This window comes from Podarcis gaigeae (assembly GCF_964106915.1).
Source record: "Podarcis gaigeae genome assembly, chromosome: 2".
Taxonomy (NCBI): domain Eukaryota; kingdom Metazoa; phylum Chordata; class Lepidosauria; order Squamata; family Lacertidae; genus Podarcis; species Podarcis gaigeae.
Genome location: NC_139679.1, coordinates 1,750,991 through 1,768,250, shown reverse-complemented (window position 1 = coordinate 1,768,250; position 17,260 = coordinate 1,750,991). Strand labels below are relative to the sequence as shown.

Genomic DNA, 17,260 nt, shown 5'->3' with positions numbered 1-17,260 from the left:
TGGTGGGCATCCATGCTAGGAGAGCTCAGGGCTGCCCTTGCATGGCCCACTGTTGCCTGCTGGCCATGACCCCTCTCTGCTGGGGAGGCCAGTGCCAGGAGTGCCAAGTGGAGCTGCCACTGCTCCTTCCGCAGTACCGTGGCTCAGCCCCCACCGCAGCCTCCTCCTCCCTGGCCTGGGCCTGGGCCACTGCTCCCACTGGCACCCAGCGTTCCCCGGACCTTGCCGCCTCGCAGGCCAGGAGAATCAGCACCTCTGGCCAGGCGTCCAAGAAGGAGGCACTGCCCCAGGCCCAAAGGATGAAGGTTGAGGGCCCGGCCCAGGCATGGCTTGCTTCCGTGTGGCTCCAGAAGGTGGCAGGAGCTCCATCGGGAACCTGTTGTGGGGGTGCCTGGTTGTGGTCCTCTCATAATTTTGCTCCTGGAAGTCACCGTCCCCGTGGCCCCCCACATGCTAGGGCACTTTAAGACTTTGATCTTCTATTTTTGCAGGGCAAATTGGGGGTGCCAGGCCTACCAGGATACCCTGGACGCCAGGGACCTAAGGTGAGTATGAGGAGATTTCTGAGGTAAAGGAAGGATGACATGTCCCCGCTCGTCATCTGCTTTACTGAGACGGTGTGGTTTTCCTGCAGGGCTCAACTGGATTTCCAGGGCCTCTGGGCCTCATTGGAGAAAAAGGCAAACGGGTGAGTGGAGCCATGGGAAACAGGGGCCACATCTGGAAAGTGCCATGTGAATGGAAGGTACATCCAGGGTTTGTAGGTATGGTAGGGCTGCCATATTTCAAAAAGTAAGTTCCTGAGCTTTTTTTAGGGAAACTTGATTTTTTGATTGACTTGCCTCATGGGAAGTTGTGAGATAGCAAAGAAAAGAGAAGCCAATGAGATTAAGAGAGTGGCATGGCAGAGCCAGATGAAGGAAAGATCACTATATTAGTACCTCTGGTTACGAACTTAATTCGTTCCAGAGGTCTGTTCTTAACCTGAAACCGTTCTTAGTCTGAGGTACCACTTTAGCTAATGGGGCCTCCCGCTGCCGCCGGCGTGTGATTTCTGTTCTCATCCTGAGGTAAAGTTCTTAACCCGAGGTACTACTACGTCAAGATTTTCAGGTGCAAGGCTGCATCTGAGCTAACTCACCCCTTCCAAACTTGGCCTCCCATCATCCCTCACATTGGCGAGGGATGATGCGAGTTGCAGACTGACAACATCTGCAGGGCAATAGGGTCTCCATCTCTAGTTTGCATAATCAAGAGATGAATTGGAGCTGAAAGGAAGATAGCATCTCTGGGCAAGACAGGACTCCTTTGCCTTATTAACTCTGGTGAGTGGAGCGTCCTAGAGGGACAGAGGCCTCTGGATGACCAAAGTGCTGAGGCACGGTGCCATCTCCGTAATGAGAGCATGTATGGGTTCCCTACTTTTCTGTCTCATCTTCTGTTTCTCTTTATGTTTCACAGGGCAAAGCTGGCCAGGCTGGGCAGACGGGACAACGGGGTCCCCCGGTGAGCTTATTTTTATTGTTATCAACCTCTTTTAGTTGCTTTGTACAAAAAGTTCTCAAAGTAGCATAACAAGATAAAATACAAACAGAAAAAAAAGCTTTAAAACCAGACAATTTGAAACAGTGAACAATTCAAAAATCATAATATGTTCATCCAACAACACAATGCATTGAACAAGACCTACCCCACCTCACTAAAAGATTAGCACCAGGGAACTTCCGGTTAAGGCAGCATGGCGGACGCCACGGGAACAGGCAGCTCCTGAAGCCAGCCAGAACTTACAAAGGTACCTGGCTGGCTCCTGGGCTGCTGGAACGTCTGCTGCCAGGACCACTGGTGTTACCAGCACCAATACCAGAGAGGAACTGGGGGCACCCGGAGCAAACAGCAAGCCCCCCCATGACCTTGACCAAACCTTGACCAAGGGCACCCAGCCACCCGGAGCTCCGAGTTCAGGAGGACCTCGGAGCCAGCACAGAAGCAGGAGGGGAAGGAGAGAAAGGAGCCCAGACCCCACCACTTCTGCCTCCACTGCTGCCAGCACCACCGCCAGAGGGAAACCGGGATGTCTGGCGTGCCTACCGAGGGAGCCACAGCCTCCCTCCCCCCCCCCCACAACCCAATAGAGCTCCAAGTATGGGAAACAGCCTTACTAGAAAAATTAACCAATAAACTGAAACTGACACGGGGGCAAATAGAAGAAGACGCCTTTGTCAGACTTGCGTTCGACCGATCGACTCTTCCGGTCGGTCGAGTCCTCCGACGTGATTAACGACCTGAGTCTTTGATGAGGTTCCAAGCATATTCCCCCATTACGCAGAGTATCCAGCACGCAGGGAAGGAGCCGAGATAGTATGAGCTACATTGCAAAGAGCATTTTATTTCTAATTACGCAGACAGAAAAGGAATAAGCATGCTCTCTCTGTGAAAGCAGAGAGCACATGGAACACAAAGTAACAGGAAACCAGTAAACATCATATCTGTCTCCTGTCTTCCGTGAGACTTCCAACAGTCTAGAATGTCTCTGGAATGTAAACAGAGTCTTGTGACTCAAAGCACTGCACAGTGGCACAAACAGAAACTAACAGCCTTCACCCCGGTATGGCTCCCCTTTATCACATACACAGCCCAACAAGACAATGACAAAAATCCACCAACAGCATGCAACTCAATATGGCTAACTTGATCTAAAACACCCACCCACCCCACTCACACATGAAAACAAAGACCACCACAGCCAACCACAAATGAACAGCCACACCCTAGGCCAACTCCAACCTCTCTCACCACCAAAGGAACACAAGTGAACAGCAGAGAACCTGCACAAGCAACGCTGACACAAAACCCCACATATATTAAGTAAAATAGAAACATCACCACCTGACCCCACCCCCACCCATCTTTCCTGCCCTCCACCTCTTTCCCCCTATTCTTTCTAAGGTCTCAACAAATGAATCTGATTGGTAAAAAAAAAAGTTACAGGGGGGAAAATATGAGAGAGAGAGATTGCACATACCTTTGTAAATCAAGAAAATATTTAATAAAAATACATTAAAAAAAAGAGGAGCACCACAGCAGAGACAAACTAAGCTACTGAATGCCTGAGGGAATAAAAATGTATTGGACTAATGCCTAAAAAACATATTGTGGTGCCAGGCAAGTTTCCCCCGGGAGAGCTTTCCACAAATGGGGGCAAGGGAGGGACACCACTCCAAAGGCCTGTCATTTTACTCCACTGGAGCGCTCTATCTATCTCTATCTCTACTGATCAATCATTTGATTGATACAGATCCAAGTTGGCCAATTTCCTGTATTTAAGCACCTGTATTCCTGTATTTAAGCACCATGCCACCTGAACATACAATTACTTACTGAAAAAAACAATTACAATGATGTGAAAATACTGATAAGAAAAGTAGGACAGAAATATGTTGGGCCCCTTCAGTGCTGGCTTTTAAATTGGTCTTGAAAAGCCATTTATTCTGAGCTGCTTTTAATTAAGATGCTGAGCTTTATTAGTGTTTTATATTGCTGCTGGTTTTAAACTGTTGGTTTCACATTGTTCTTATTGCCTGTTTCAATTAATTTTATGAAAGCTGTCTTATGAAATGTTTTAACTTTAATACTATAGCACTGATCTTTTGTTTTATTCTACTAATGTAAGCTGCCATGAGAGGGCTTTTGCTAGGAGGGTGGCCTAGAAATCATTCAAATAAAATGAACTTTTTAAAATGTGATGGGTAATGGCAAGGACCAGAGCTAAATATGGTTACTGCCATCTTCTGTGATATTTATTCAGAAAAAATGAATATCCTGTGTAACCCCCAGCAATTTACAGAAATTACAGAATCAAAATGCAGTAAATGTACTGCTACAAATAAAGATAGAATAAGAAAAATACAATTAAAATCCCTCATTTAGAGCAGTGCAGGCAACTGAAGAGGATAGCAGGTGACCTTCTCAAGTGGCCATATAGCTGTTAAACAGCCTTCAGGATAAGATAGTGGCTTACAGCGCCCTCCGTTCAGCTGCCAAGGGCCTGAGGCACCATCGCTGAACGTGACTCTGCAACTGCCTGGCTTCCCTGGCAAGCGAGGGTCAAGCCAATGGGAGACAGTGCTTCCGCGCTGCAGCCCATGGATACAATCCAGGAGAATACCTTACCAACAGTATCAAAAGCAGCTGAGTTAGGAGTCTTGACAGGGACACCCCTGCCATCCTTCATGGAGAAGGTCATCAGGGTAAAAAACAGACCTGAATCCAGATTGAAATGAGTTCTGACAATCAGTTTCCCTGAAAAAGGCCTGCAGCTGGACTGCCTGCCCTTTTCTCAAGCACCTTGCCCCCAGAAGGAGAGTGGCCAACCAGGCAGGACATGGAAGAAACCTCTGAATCCAGGAAGAGTTGTTTCAGGAGTGGCTGCCCCACTGCCTCTTTCAAGTTCAGGGGCCTTCAGCACCCTTTCCATCCCTCATATCATCAGAAACTTATACCATCTTTCTTTGCCCTAGTCTTAGAATTCCTGAGAGCTCAGTATAAGGAGGATGGAGGAAAGACAGATTGCCCAAGCTGCCTCCTCTGAATTGGGGACCTTACAATGCCCACATGGAAGAGAGCTGAGGGGACCAGGTTCAAGAATAGGCAGAACAACTTCACCCTGTAAGCTTAGCATAGGTCTCTGAAACCAAGAACTCAGGGGCTGGGTAAGATTGACTCAGACACTTCCCTGTGCTGATGTGGAGCTGGGGGGGGGGGGAGGAGGTGGCTGCTTAATTTCAAATACATAGACACTAACAAAAAATTACTTTGCTGTCATTTTTCACCCTGCTCTAAAGTTTGATGCTCATCTAAAATTGCACTAACATAACCAGTCAACATTTCCCATCCATCCATCCACTTGGAGCCATGGTGTTCTAATGAATGTAGATGTTATCGGGGGCTGTCCACTATAGAGCTGAAATTCTAAATCAAATCCTCCTGGTTTGAATTTGCTCATGAGTATTTGAATTTATATTCGCATTTGAATTTTCTTCCCAGTCTTCATTTTTTCAATTATGGAAGCTTTTAGAGTGGTGGTGGGGGGGGGGGGGTAAGTGATAGTGTGTAAAATATTTGATTTATCAAATTAATTGGTACTTCCTCCAGCTTCCTCCAAATTGACTCTAAGTAAAGTTGAATTTGGTGAGTTAATACCATTATTACCTTAAAACCCACTATGATTCTTTAAAAGAATTTCTAAGTCTACTTTCAGTGTGAAATTTGAACACACAAACATGACATTCTAAAAGATTACTTTAAAATCTTGAAATGTTACTTCACTTTGGATTTGGATGTCATTTCATTTCTGTTCTGGTGCAGATACCAGTTCTGAAAGGAGAAACCTTGCCTTTTGTGCACATCTGCCTGCAATCCTTACACTCTAACTCAGGCACCCTAAGGCCCATGGGTCACAAGTAGCCCACGGGAGTCGTTTAACCCATGAGCCGCCCACTCAGCGAGTCCCGGCTTGCGGTGCTAAGCCGGTGCAGCACAGCATGGGGACTCGCTTCCTTGGTGCCAAAAATTGCACCTGCGCATGTGCAGACTCTGAAAAACACGTCTGCACAGACCCTGGAAATTGTGGGCGCACTTGTGATCTGGCCCACGGAGGGATCTCCGCTGGAGTGAACCAGCCCAGGCAAGGAAACCTTGCTGACCCCTGCTCTAACACCTCTCATCTTGCAGCAAGTCACCTATTTCTGTCACTTTGGTCCATAATTCAGGCAGGGGCTTGTGCCTGAAGTCATGATCATGTGACATGCTATACCCTCCCCCCCCAAAAAAGTTGCAATTCACTCAGTTATCCTCCTGCATTCCTAGTTTAGCATGCAAGTGCTGTAATGACAGTGAGAGATAATGTCTTCTGGAAGTACCCAGTCTGGTCGCTCAATTTCATCACTCTAAATCATGTGGGACCTCCCAAGTCTGGCGCAGCCCCCACGTGGCATTTACCAGGCTATGCAATTAGTGTCATTTCTCCCTTTCTAGGGTCTTCCAGGTGAACGTGGTTTGCCAGGACCCACAGGAAAACCAGGACCAAAGGTATGTCTGTATTTATGCTGTGCATGTTGTACATTTCTCTGTGACCTCTGTTTGTTCACCTGTGCCCAGTGCTCTCCATTGGAGCACAACACTATTCTCATCTACATAATTAACGTGTTGGCTTCCACTGATCTCATAACAGGACCTTTTTAGACTCTGCCTAGAATATTTTCTAAGGAACAGCCCTGAGGCCAAGCTGTCTTCAAACCTTTTGTTCTCCCCTCTACCCCCCCCCCCGCCCAATCTCTAAATTATGTAATTTCATGGGCGCACAACCCCAGAGTCTGTCAAGACTGGCCCGTACGGGCAGGGGTACCTTTACCTTTACCTTAAGAGGCAGTGCTGTTCACTAGAGACTACTGTTTCACCACAGGCTATTGTTGAAATCACTTGTACATCCTTTGGGTGGTTTAGCCATGATTACTGCTTCTTTTTGCTGTGTCAGTTTCTTGCTTACAGTGCAGTTTCCTTTTAAATGATGTTAATTTAAATGAAGAACTTTTTGAGGGTAAGAGCTGTTTGACCATGGGATGGAAGGTGGTGGACTCTCCTTCAATGGAGGTTTTTAAAGCAGGTCTTGGATGGCCACCTGTCCTGGATGCTTGAGCTGAGATTCCTGCATTGCAGGGGGTTGGACTAGATGACCCTGGGGAACCCTTCCAACTCTACAATTCTATGATTCTATAGGTTATTTATGAACAAAGAAAAAAAGAATATTAGACCAAACACTCAGTTACCACAACCCTCTCCCCAACTTGCTGCTTTTCCCTCAGGGAGTAAGATTTTGATATGGAAGAGCATTCAAATGTGCTATTTAAAATCGAATAGTCGCAGGAACTCTGCACCAAGTCAGCCATCTGAATGAATTACTTGACTCACGTGAATTTCTAGTCCTGATTGTGCCCCCACTGGATGAGAGCTTCTTAATGCTGCCTCTTCAACCTTATTCCTCTAAGACCACTTTACATGCTAGTCGCCAACATTTATTGCAATCAAAAGCTGGGATCTTTTTCTGCCACCCCTCAACAATGCTTTCTTCCCACAGGGTGATTCAGGCCACGATGGAGCCCCAGGAATTGTTGGGGAAAAGGTAAGCTGAGGAATCAGGTCAGTGCAAGGGAAGGAACCCTGGAGAGGGTGATATCAGCAGAGTCCAGTTTCCTGCTTTGGCCAAAGAAGCTATGATGTCTTAGATGCCACCAGAGTTGTGGAGGGTGAGGTCTTACTCTAGGTAACAGACCCATGCTGCAGTGGGTGGGAAGAACAAAAGCTGAATTGAAGAATACAAATGCCACCAATGAGGTCTAAGAGGTTCAGTGATAGTCATGGGCAGGAGGAGGTCAAAGGCAAGGCAAGGAAGATGGAGAAAACCTCTCACAATCACGTTTCCCCTTCTCTTTCCTCAGGGTCCCTCCGGTCCACAGGGCCCTAATGGATTCCCAGGCCCCAAGGGCCCACCTGTAAGTATCCCACGGATCCCCAGGCCCAAGTTCCTACTTGTCTGGAAACATGGTGTTGGTAGGGGACGGTCGTCCCATGAGGCGTTCAAACACAAGAGTGCCTTGTGGAAGAAAAATGTACAGTCCAGCTGTTTTAGGCTGACACTTGAATTAGAAGTGCAAAGAAAGCAAAACCCAGTTTAAGCATCTGCTATGGAAACAGCCTGAGATAATATTGTGTCCTTTGCAAGATAGGACCCAAGTATGTGAGGGCAAAGGGGGGAGGAGCCTGTGGTGACAGCCAGAATGACTCCCTTTTGCCTTTGAGGTTTTGACTGTAGTATTGGGAGGGGAAAACTAATTATTTCTTGGAGGTACTCCTCAGGAATCTTAAGAAGCCAGTCCCTGCCTCACTTCTCCTATAGGAAAAATGCTTTTAAAGCCAGTCTATATATATATATATATATATATATATATATATATATATATATATATATAGTCTTTGTTTGACGTTTGACTGTGATACATATAACAACTTGCAGTTACTTGTATATTTTGTGAGATGTGTTGTATGATATATATATTATTTTGAAGTGGCTTATTCTTATATTTTGAATGACATCATACTTATTATATATTTACTAACAGTTATTAGCCAGCATGTTGCATTTGCATTTTTGTAGATTGTCACATTTTGCAACATGGGTTTGTGTCTGTTCATGGTCATGGCAGTGTTACCTTTTGATATCTAAGCTTCTGATTTCTGGTCAGTATTTGTTTGAAGGTGAATTTCTGTTCAACAGTTCTGAAGAAATTTGTTCAAATTGAAATCTCCCCCCACCCCCGTTTGTTGTTGCCACAGGCAATACATTCTGACAAAATGAATTTTACCTGCAACTTCTAACTGTATGAAAGAGATGGGGGAGGGGGGAACCAACCTAAATTGTGAGGCATGTTTCTATCACAAAATTGCAATGTCCATTTTGAAGATTCCTGGAGAGTACCAGGTGGTTGATCATATTAGATCTCAGTTAAAAGAACCGTGCCCGAGCTGTCTTATTCCCCTCTCTGCTCTCTGGCGTTTAGACTGGGGAGCTGTCCAGCTGGGTTGTCTTCATGTTTCACTGCCTTCCCCTCTCCTCCCATGTTCTTGATCAGAGCACTTGAAAGAGCACAATCCTTGTCTGCTTTTGGAGGACACATGATCTGGTTTTCATAGGCTTGAAATGTTTCCCAACTGCTAATCTTTCTTTTTTATTTTTTATTACTTTTTATTACTTTTATTACTTTTATTATTACTTTATTGCATTGGTTTTATTAATCTGCCTCAGCACAGGCTGCCCAACATGTGTTGCATTGTGAAATGGGTTACATAGTTTCACAACAATCTCATACCAAAAGACAAAAAGTATTGTAGACAGTACCATGAAGGGCAGTTGTAGACCAGACTGAGTCCTATGACATAAACCTTTTGCACACTTATTTTGCACACTTTCTGATGTGTGTTTGGAGTGTGCCTGCAGCTGTCTAAGGAGGGATTCTTGGGTAAAGGATCCCTCCTGGCCATCTGAGAGTTTTCTTTTAACTCCTGCTGCTTGTAGGGCCCTGCTGGGAAGGATGGTTTACCGGGACATCCAGGTCAGCGTGGTGAGCCGGTGAGTATCATTTCGAGCACAGTGCAAAGTTGGTTCTAGTCATTTGGGGGCTCTAGGCAAAGGCCATACATTCCAAGTGTTCTTTCCCTGTAACCTCAAACGCTCTTCTTGGCCAGCACAGGAGCCTCCACCCTTTTCTCTTAATGGGCTTTGCATGCCACTGCTGGCTCTCCACAGTGCCTTCCACTTTGTTGCTGGAGCAAAGGAAAACAAGATACAGTTTCCAAGTGAACAAAACTAGCTGATCGGGCAACAGCTGAACCTCTGTTTAGTAATGGGAATGGTGAGGCAACTGTAGTGCTGGGCACATCAAGCAGTTGTTTGGCAGTGCCTTAACAAACTCAGCAAATGTTCCATTTTTTGAATGGATGAGTGGCCATGATTGAGATCTACATGGGACTCCTTGCTTGGTGCCATTTCTTTGGATCCTGACCTTCATTTCCCCTCCCCTTAGGCGAACTGATTCAGATGGCCCGCCCCTGCCACTTAATGTATCCAAATGGTTTCCAGAGAGTGGTAGGGGATGTTTTATCCCATGTTGATGGCCTTTCAGCTGATTCCCTGGTGGCCCGCTGGAATGCGGAGTTAACCAGGGCTATCGACTGTCTGGCTCTGAAGTGCCCTCTCTGATTGCATGGAGCCCGGACAGCCCCGTGGTTTTCTCCAGGGCTGAGGGCGATGAAACAACTGCTGAGATGGCTAGAGTGCCGGTGGCAGAAAACTCATTCTGAATTGGACCACACACCAGCCTACCAAGTGGCGATAGCGACAGCAAAGTAGACCTTCTTTACCGCCTCAGCTGCATCTGCAGAAAACAGCAGCAGGAGACTCTTTCAGGTGGTTCGCAATTTATCAGAACTACCTTTGCCCTCAGGACCCAGAAAGGACCCCAAGATCTCCTGCAATGATTTTGCAAAGTTTTTTTTGCAGATAAAGTCACTCAAATTCAGAAAGAGGTAGACTCTATCGTGGGAGCAAGACCGGGATGGGAGAAGGATAGAGTCCTTTCTAGTCGGTTGCATGGGATCAATCTGTTTCCTCTGAGGATGTGGACAGGCTGCTTGGACGAGTGAAACCAACCACCTGTCTCCTTGCTCATCCTGGCTCATAAAAGTGAGCCGGGAAGGGCTGGGCGATGGGCTCTGTGGGGTGGTGAATGCTTCCCTCTGTGAGGGAGCCTTCCCAGACCCACTGAAAGAGGTGGTCATTAAACCAATTCTTAAAAATACATCTTTGGACCCAGCCAATATGGCCAAAAATCGTCCAGTCTTAAATCTTCTATTCTTGGGCAAGGTGATTGAGGGGGTGGTTGCCTCTCCCCCATGCTTTTTAACATCTATATGAAGCTGCTGGGAGAGATCATCAGGGGGTTTGGGCTGGGTGTTCATCAGTATGCGGATGATACCCAGCTCTACCTCTCTTTTGAATCAGAATCAGTGAAGGCGGTGAAGGTCCTGTGTGAGTGTCTGGAGGCAGTTGGAGGATGGATGGTGGCTAATTGATTGAAGTTGAATCCTGACAAGACAGAAATACTCTTTTGGGGAGATGGGGTGGGCAGGTGTGTAGGACTCCTTTGTCCTGAATGGGGTAACTGTGCCCCTGAAGGCCCAGGTGCGCAGGTGCCTTCTTGGTAGTGGAATGCCCTCCCATCAGATGTCAAGGAAATAAACAACTATCTGACTTTTAGAAGACATCTGAAGGCAGCCCTGTTTAGGGAAGTTTTTAATGTTTGATGTTTTATTGTGTTTTTAATATTCTGTTGGGACCCACCCAGCGTGGCCGGAGAAACCCAGCCAGATGGGTGGGATTATTTATTTATTTATTTATTTATTTATTTATTTATTTATTTATTATTTATTTATTATTATTATTATTATTTGTTAGGGATTTCATGGCAAAACTGGCCCACCAGGACCTGCTGGAGTTGTGGGACCACAGGTAAGGAAGAAAAGCTTTAGTTCTCATGATCACAGTCAAAACAACAAAAGATATCAGAGTCAGTAGCCACCAGATGAAGAACAGATGGTGGTGCCTGACTAGAGATGAGGGGTTCAAAACTTCACTGTGGGGTCTAGAACCTCCTTTGTGTGATCCTGTGCACAGGGCAGATTCTGTCAGGCCTTGGCCTTGCTCTGAGTCAGGCTGCAGCTGGGTCCAGTTTAGGCACAGGCAGATAAGGATAAAAAGTGCTGAATGTTAGAAAGCTGATCCATGGCAGGGAAGGATCAGGTATCAGGCATCAGTTTAAGGAGGCTAGGAATCTGCTGGCTGTTCAGGGATATGTTGCTCAAACTGAGCAACTGGTTTAGCTGCAGGAGTCAGTGTGTCCCAATAGTCTTGTTAAATCACCTGAAGATATTCAAGCTGGGAGGTCAGCTGACTTTCTTTATTCATAAGGTCTGGTCTGAGGAACTGGAATCTGGCAAGTGCAAGAGGAAAGGTGTTGGAGACTCTGGTTTGACACACACATACACACCAGTGCCTTGTAGCTTCTCACAACTGTAAGAGGATAATAATTGTCTTGCTTGATTGGAATAAAGTAGGCTGCAGATCTATCCAGTTCAGCCATCAATCTCCACCAGGAGATAGTTAGATACCACGCAAGATGTTTGCAAACAGAGTGTGGTAGAACTATTTATTCCCTGTTTTCCTTTTAAGAGGTCAAGGCTTTTTAGTTCAGAAGAAAAAACGGGAAAGACACAATCAAGATTTATAGTGATCAGAGAGAAATTGCATACTCCCTTGCTCTATCAATACTCATAGTCATTGATTGGAAATAAGTTCAGAATACAGGGACAGAAATACTTCTTCAGGCAGCTCATAGTTAACAGCAATACCCACAAAATGTGATGATGGACACTAATGTACATGACTTGGGCTGGGGGACAGGTAAGAGAATTCATGTAGGAACTGAATTATCCAAGGCTGTCAACCATGATAATTTTCAACAATAGCAGCAGCAGCAAAACCCTCCATGCACAGCTGACATAATCACGGGTGCAGGAAAGAAGTGGTTGGGTGGGAAGGGGCAATCTTTTATCATGCCCTGCTTGTAGCTGCATTGTGTGATACATTCTCACTGTGGTGTCTCATGAGGCCTACCGGGAACTAGGAACCAGCAAAATCCGTCACCAGTTGTCCCAGTGCCTCCAGGCAGTCTCTGCTGGTTTTTGCTCCCAAACTGCTCTCAAGTGGTATATCTTCCCCGTACCACAGGGAAACTCTGGAGAAACTGGTCCCATGGGAGAGAGAGGCCACCCAGGCTCCCCCGGTCCCCCTGGAGAACAAGGGTTGCCAGGTGCTGCTGGAAGGGAAGGTGCCAAGGTGAGTGCTCACCTGGGAAATGTGTGTCATAATAACAAACTGTAAGAAACTTGTGAATTAACACATCAGATGTGACACAAACAAGAAATAGGCTGATCTTTTAATGCCTACTGCTAATTTAAATTAATTTATGAAGGCTGGGATTTCATAGAATCATAGAATTGTACCTAGTCCAACCCCCTGCAATGCAGGATTCTCGAATAAGCATCCATGGGAGATGGCCATCCAACCTCTGCTTAAAAACCTCCAAGGAAGGAGAATCCACAACCTCCTGATCCACTGTTGAACAGCTCTGACTGTCAGAAAGTTCTTCCTCTTTTTTTTTAAGTTTTCCATGCTTTATTAAGTTTCATACATAACAAAAACAAACATATAAACAAAAAATGAAATTGTTTAAGTAATCTTATGTAAATATACAAATAAAAATAGACTCAATCTTATACAGTTCAACATTCTTACTAATGTGTGATAGTCTTCCCACCAACTCCCGGTGCATTTAAAATTTCTGATATCGAATGTACATATTATTACCTTCATCTTTTCAATTGTTAATCGAAGACATTACACATGAAGCTCCTGTCATGGTGCAGAAGATAATTTCTTCAAGAATAGGGAGGGCAGCTCCCTGCCATCTCTCCCCTGTGTTGGGTTGGAGTAATGTCTTTCTGCTCGTAACAAATGGGGGGGGGAGGACTTTCCCTTTTGAATACCACCCACCAAAAAGAGAAAGATGAATCTGGGCAAAGATGCCACCAAACTCTGATCCTAGCCTGAAGACAGTTCAGCTGCCAGCTATTTTGGAGGATTTCTATCCCAAACTGATAGGAACCTCTCACTTTACGTCCAGCTTTAGAAATACTAAACTGTAAGGAGCTTTGGATTTACCATCCCAAAGTTCAGAGGACAGAGAACATAAAAGAGTGTGAAATATATTTACAACATGGGAAGGTTGCTTAACAACTGCTGCACAGAGCAGCATGTGGGGAAGATTTTAGTAAGGAATTCCAGAGAAAATCATTTCAGCACCAAGGTCAATGCATTTAAAGAAGGCTTATTTAGAGAAAGGGGGAAAAGTAAGGGGGGGGAGCCAACAATCACATGCACACACTTGCAAATCTAAAAGTATTCTAATTTAATTAGTTAAATGTAACCTCTTGAGCAAAATATTTGGTTTCATAATATGTACAGAATTCCTTGGAGAAGAGAGGTTCTGAGAGAGCGGAACACCAGATTTGTCATCTGTTTGGATGGTTCCAAGGGGAAGTGAGGGTGAAGCTTGCATATTTATGGAAATCTGAAACCAGTAAAAGTTGATCTTTTTACAAAGTTAGATTGGTGTTTGGATCAACAACTAGGAAATCTCCATCTCTCATGCAAGCATCCATACAAAAATTACACAGAGACGGCTTCTGCCTCTTTAATACATTATTGTAAACAAGGAATTGAAGATGAAAATGTGCAATGAAGATAAAGACAAGGGTGTATATCTACTCAGGGACCACCAGAGGGGTATCAAATCACAGACACTCAAGAGGGAGCTGTTGGTTTTCATCATAATACAGGAATTGTCACACTGCCAAATTCTGTCTGTAATAGAATCCCTGTTGAAATTTGGATTGTTCATTCATGCAGAGTTCTTTCATGTAGTCTCAACATGGACATCCATGTTAGTGTCAATGGATCTTTTTCATGTATGTTGCAAAAGTGATGCATCTGGGTTTTTTTATATATATAGTTTCAGCATTTCGGTAATAGCCTACATGGGAACTAACAATTTATTTCTGCAGCCTGAAATCTTCAAAATCCAATGCAATGAGACTATGTGCAAAGTACACATGCATGAAGACATCTGATATCCTTTATGGTCTAAAGTACAGCAGGGAAAACTAAACCAGCCCATATCAATATGGACAGAAGTATTTCCCATGCAGATGGACAAAGAGGGCATAATTTTTCTCCCAAGATTTTGTACCTCTTTACTTCTCCCTGCATAGTAACCAGGTTTTTTTTCCTAGGGTGATCCTGGACCTAGTGGCATCCCAGGCAAAAATGGCCCTCCTGGAATGAAAGGCTTCACTGGGGCTCGAGGTCCTGCTGGGGAGACTGTAAGTGTTTGTCACATGGGTGAGAAGGGACTGGTGGGGGGGGGAGGGGTGTTACTCCATTGGATATGGAGCAGAAGCTGCAGCTTTGGCATATCCTGCAAAAAGTTTATATGTGTCTCTCACTTCTCACCTTCCTCCTTAAACTAAGAGCCTCAAATTATGAAGTTTTCAATGCAGCCCTCCCCCCTTCTAAATGCTGCCTACACACCTCTCCCCAAATCAAGCTCAAGCAATCTGCACACATAGAGATCATGCCCACATTTGAGGAAGGTGTAGCACTTAGCCCACCAGCTTCCTTTATTTCTTAGAGCTACTTTCATATCACCCTTCAGTCACCCTTTTTGGCATACTGCACCCTCTGGTGAGAGACTTACCCTATAGTGCAGAAGTAGCCAATATTATGCCCTCCAGATGTTGCTGCAGCTCCCATCCCCCTTCACTCTTGGCCATGCTGACTGGAACTGATGGAAGCTGGAGTCTCAACAACATCTGGAGAACACCTGTCATAGTGTATGAACCTAGAAATGAAGCAGAAGCACAAATAGAAATGCATTTTGTTTTTACTCTGCTAGAGGCACATTCCTGCTTTCACATTTGGGGTGAAGTTAGCTAAACATTGGCTTGGGTCTGTTAGTTATTCTTTCCTTCCGACCCTAGAGGAGGAACTCCCTTGCCCAAGACTTCCTGCAACCAATCTGACTTTTCATTCTAAATCAATTTTTGCAAGAAACCAAAACAAAGGAAGCTGCTTTAGACTGATTCAGGTCATGGACCCATCTAACTAAGTATTGTTTATATTGATTGTTCCCAGCCCTAAATGGAAATGGCTGGGGATGGAATCTGGGACGTTCTGTGTGCAGAGGATGTACTCTGCCACAGAAACTGCATCCATTCACTTCAGGTCTCAAAAAGATGAACAATTCTGAACCCTCCCTAAATGATTGTTTTGTTTCCTCCACAGGGACCAAGTGGGTTGAAGGGGGCTGAAGGGCCCCCTGGTCCTCAAGGCCCCACAGTAAGTAGGCTGGCATTTCCTCTGGGGCTTAAAAGGAAGACAGGAGTCCTCAAATATGTGGTCTGGGGGGCACAGTAGTGTCGACTGTTGATGAGGTAGAGCAGCCTTCCTGACATGGTGCCATCTAGGCTGGGGAGGGCTGTGATAGGGAAGCATTTGTCTCATCTGGAATGCTTGGAAGTGACATTGCAGCCTGTGTTGGTTTGGTAATGATGACCGTTGCCTCCAGAAAGAGACATAGAATAGTGAGGACTCCAAAAAAGGAGATGGGTATATATATTTGTTCTCTTCCAACAGGGTTCCCCTGGTGAACGTGGCCCCTCGGGAGCAGCTGGGGGTATTGGGCTACCCGGGCGAGGGGGCAACCAAGGACCTCCTGGCCCAGCAGGGGAGAAAGGGGCACCGGTATGTATCAGTCACACTCCCATGCCATCAGTGACCAGTCACTCAAAAAGAAAAGTTCATGATTCAACCCATGGGCATAGTCAGGATTTTTTGGGGGGTGGGCAGAACCTCAGTTAGCTATGCATTTTTATTGATTTAGGGGGGTAGCTCCCCCTCCCTGCTTCCCCTTGGCTATGCCCATGCCTCAACCCATTCAGGAGGCCACACCCCTGACCCTGCCAACTCGATAGGGCTGAAGTGCATTCAGCCCCCAAAGTCTGTTGGGATGGGGCTGAGCCCTCCCCAACATTGAGGGCTTGGGCCTCGCAGCAATAGCGACAAGCCTCGCCAGGCCTTGTGTGTGTGTCGCAACACGCTTGATGTCATACATGCACATGACAGCCCCACCTCCAACGTTGGGTGGAACTGGGCGCCTCTGCCTGACCCCATGATATAGTAGCCTAGCCACCCCTCACGCCCCAGTCTCAGGTTGTCTTTGGCCATGCATTGGTAGAGAAAAGCCATTCTGTATAGACACATGTCTTTATTACTGCTTCACAGGTTCCAGGGATGAACCTTAAGCTCTGCTTTTTATTTGCAGCATAAAGGAATCTTTCAGCCAGATCCTCCTCCTGTAATCCTTTTCCCTATCATGGTCTTCTTCCATCTGAAATATTTAATGTTCCTATCCAGTGCCACCTGTGGTAGTTCTCAAAAAGATCCCCCCATCTTTTTGTCATATGCAGCATTTCATGTGATCAATTAATATCCAGTTAAGTCCTATTCATAATAGATCCATTGAAATTAATGGACTCAAGTTAGTTGTGCCCATCAGTTTCAGTCAGTCTGAGTAAGACTAAGATTGGATATAAATGCATTCCTTTCTCTCACATTGAATAGGCTATTGTTTGAATTTTTGGATGGGGAGTTTAGGGTTTCTTAGGCAACAACAAATGTGCACACAGACTTCTTTGATAGCCACTCCAAATCTGACTGAGCTGTGTAAAACAGAAAAAGGAGAAAGGAAGAAATAAGTTCAAGAGAACATTAAGATGTTTCAGTGTGTATCTGAGTGTTGTGTCAAAGGGGAAGAGAACAGGAAACAAGGTTCAGTAATGGAGATTTGATGTGTCACACTGCTACCAGTGGAAAATGTTAATAAGAAAGGAAATAATAAATGTTAATAAGGAAGGGAAAGGGGTTATAGGCAAAGGTGGGTGCCAAAGTCAAAAAGTGAGAAAGGTGTTGTAA

At 45.4% G+C, this 17,260-nt stretch overlaps 1 protein-coding gene across 7 annotated transcripts in view; it reads left to right on the top strand.

The window, feature by feature from the left end:
- The window catches only part of COL5A3 (collagen type V alpha 3 chain), a 114,238-nt gene that overhangs the window by 76,527 nt on the left and 20,451 nt on the right, over positions 1–17,260 (top strand). For all 7 annotated transcript variants that reach the window (XR_014561775.1, XM_083729140.1, XM_083729141.1 and 4 more), the window contains 12 exons: positions 492–545; positions 635–688; positions 1,462–1,506; positions 6,034–6,087; positions 7,133–7,177; positions 7,494–7,547; positions 9,128–9,181; positions 11,066–11,119; positions 12,398–12,505; positions 14,521–14,610; positions 15,572–15,625; positions 15,923–16,030. Coding sequence is in view for 6 of the 7 variants with exons in the window: in XM_083729140.1 (XP_083585266.1) it covers positions 492–545; positions 635–688; positions 1,462–1,506; positions 6,034–6,087; positions 7,133–7,177; positions 7,494–7,547; positions 9,128–9,181; positions 11,066–11,119; positions 12,398–12,505; positions 14,521–14,610; positions 15,572–15,625; positions 15,923–16,030 (774 nt within the window). In the remaining variant the exon portion in view is untranslated. The remainder of the gene's footprint in view (positions 1–491; positions 546–634; positions 689–1,461; positions 1,507–6,033; positions 6,088–7,132; positions 7,178–7,493; positions 7,548–9,127; positions 9,182–11,065; positions 11,120–12,397; positions 12,506–14,520; positions 14,611–15,571; positions 15,626–15,922; positions 16,031–17,260) is intronic.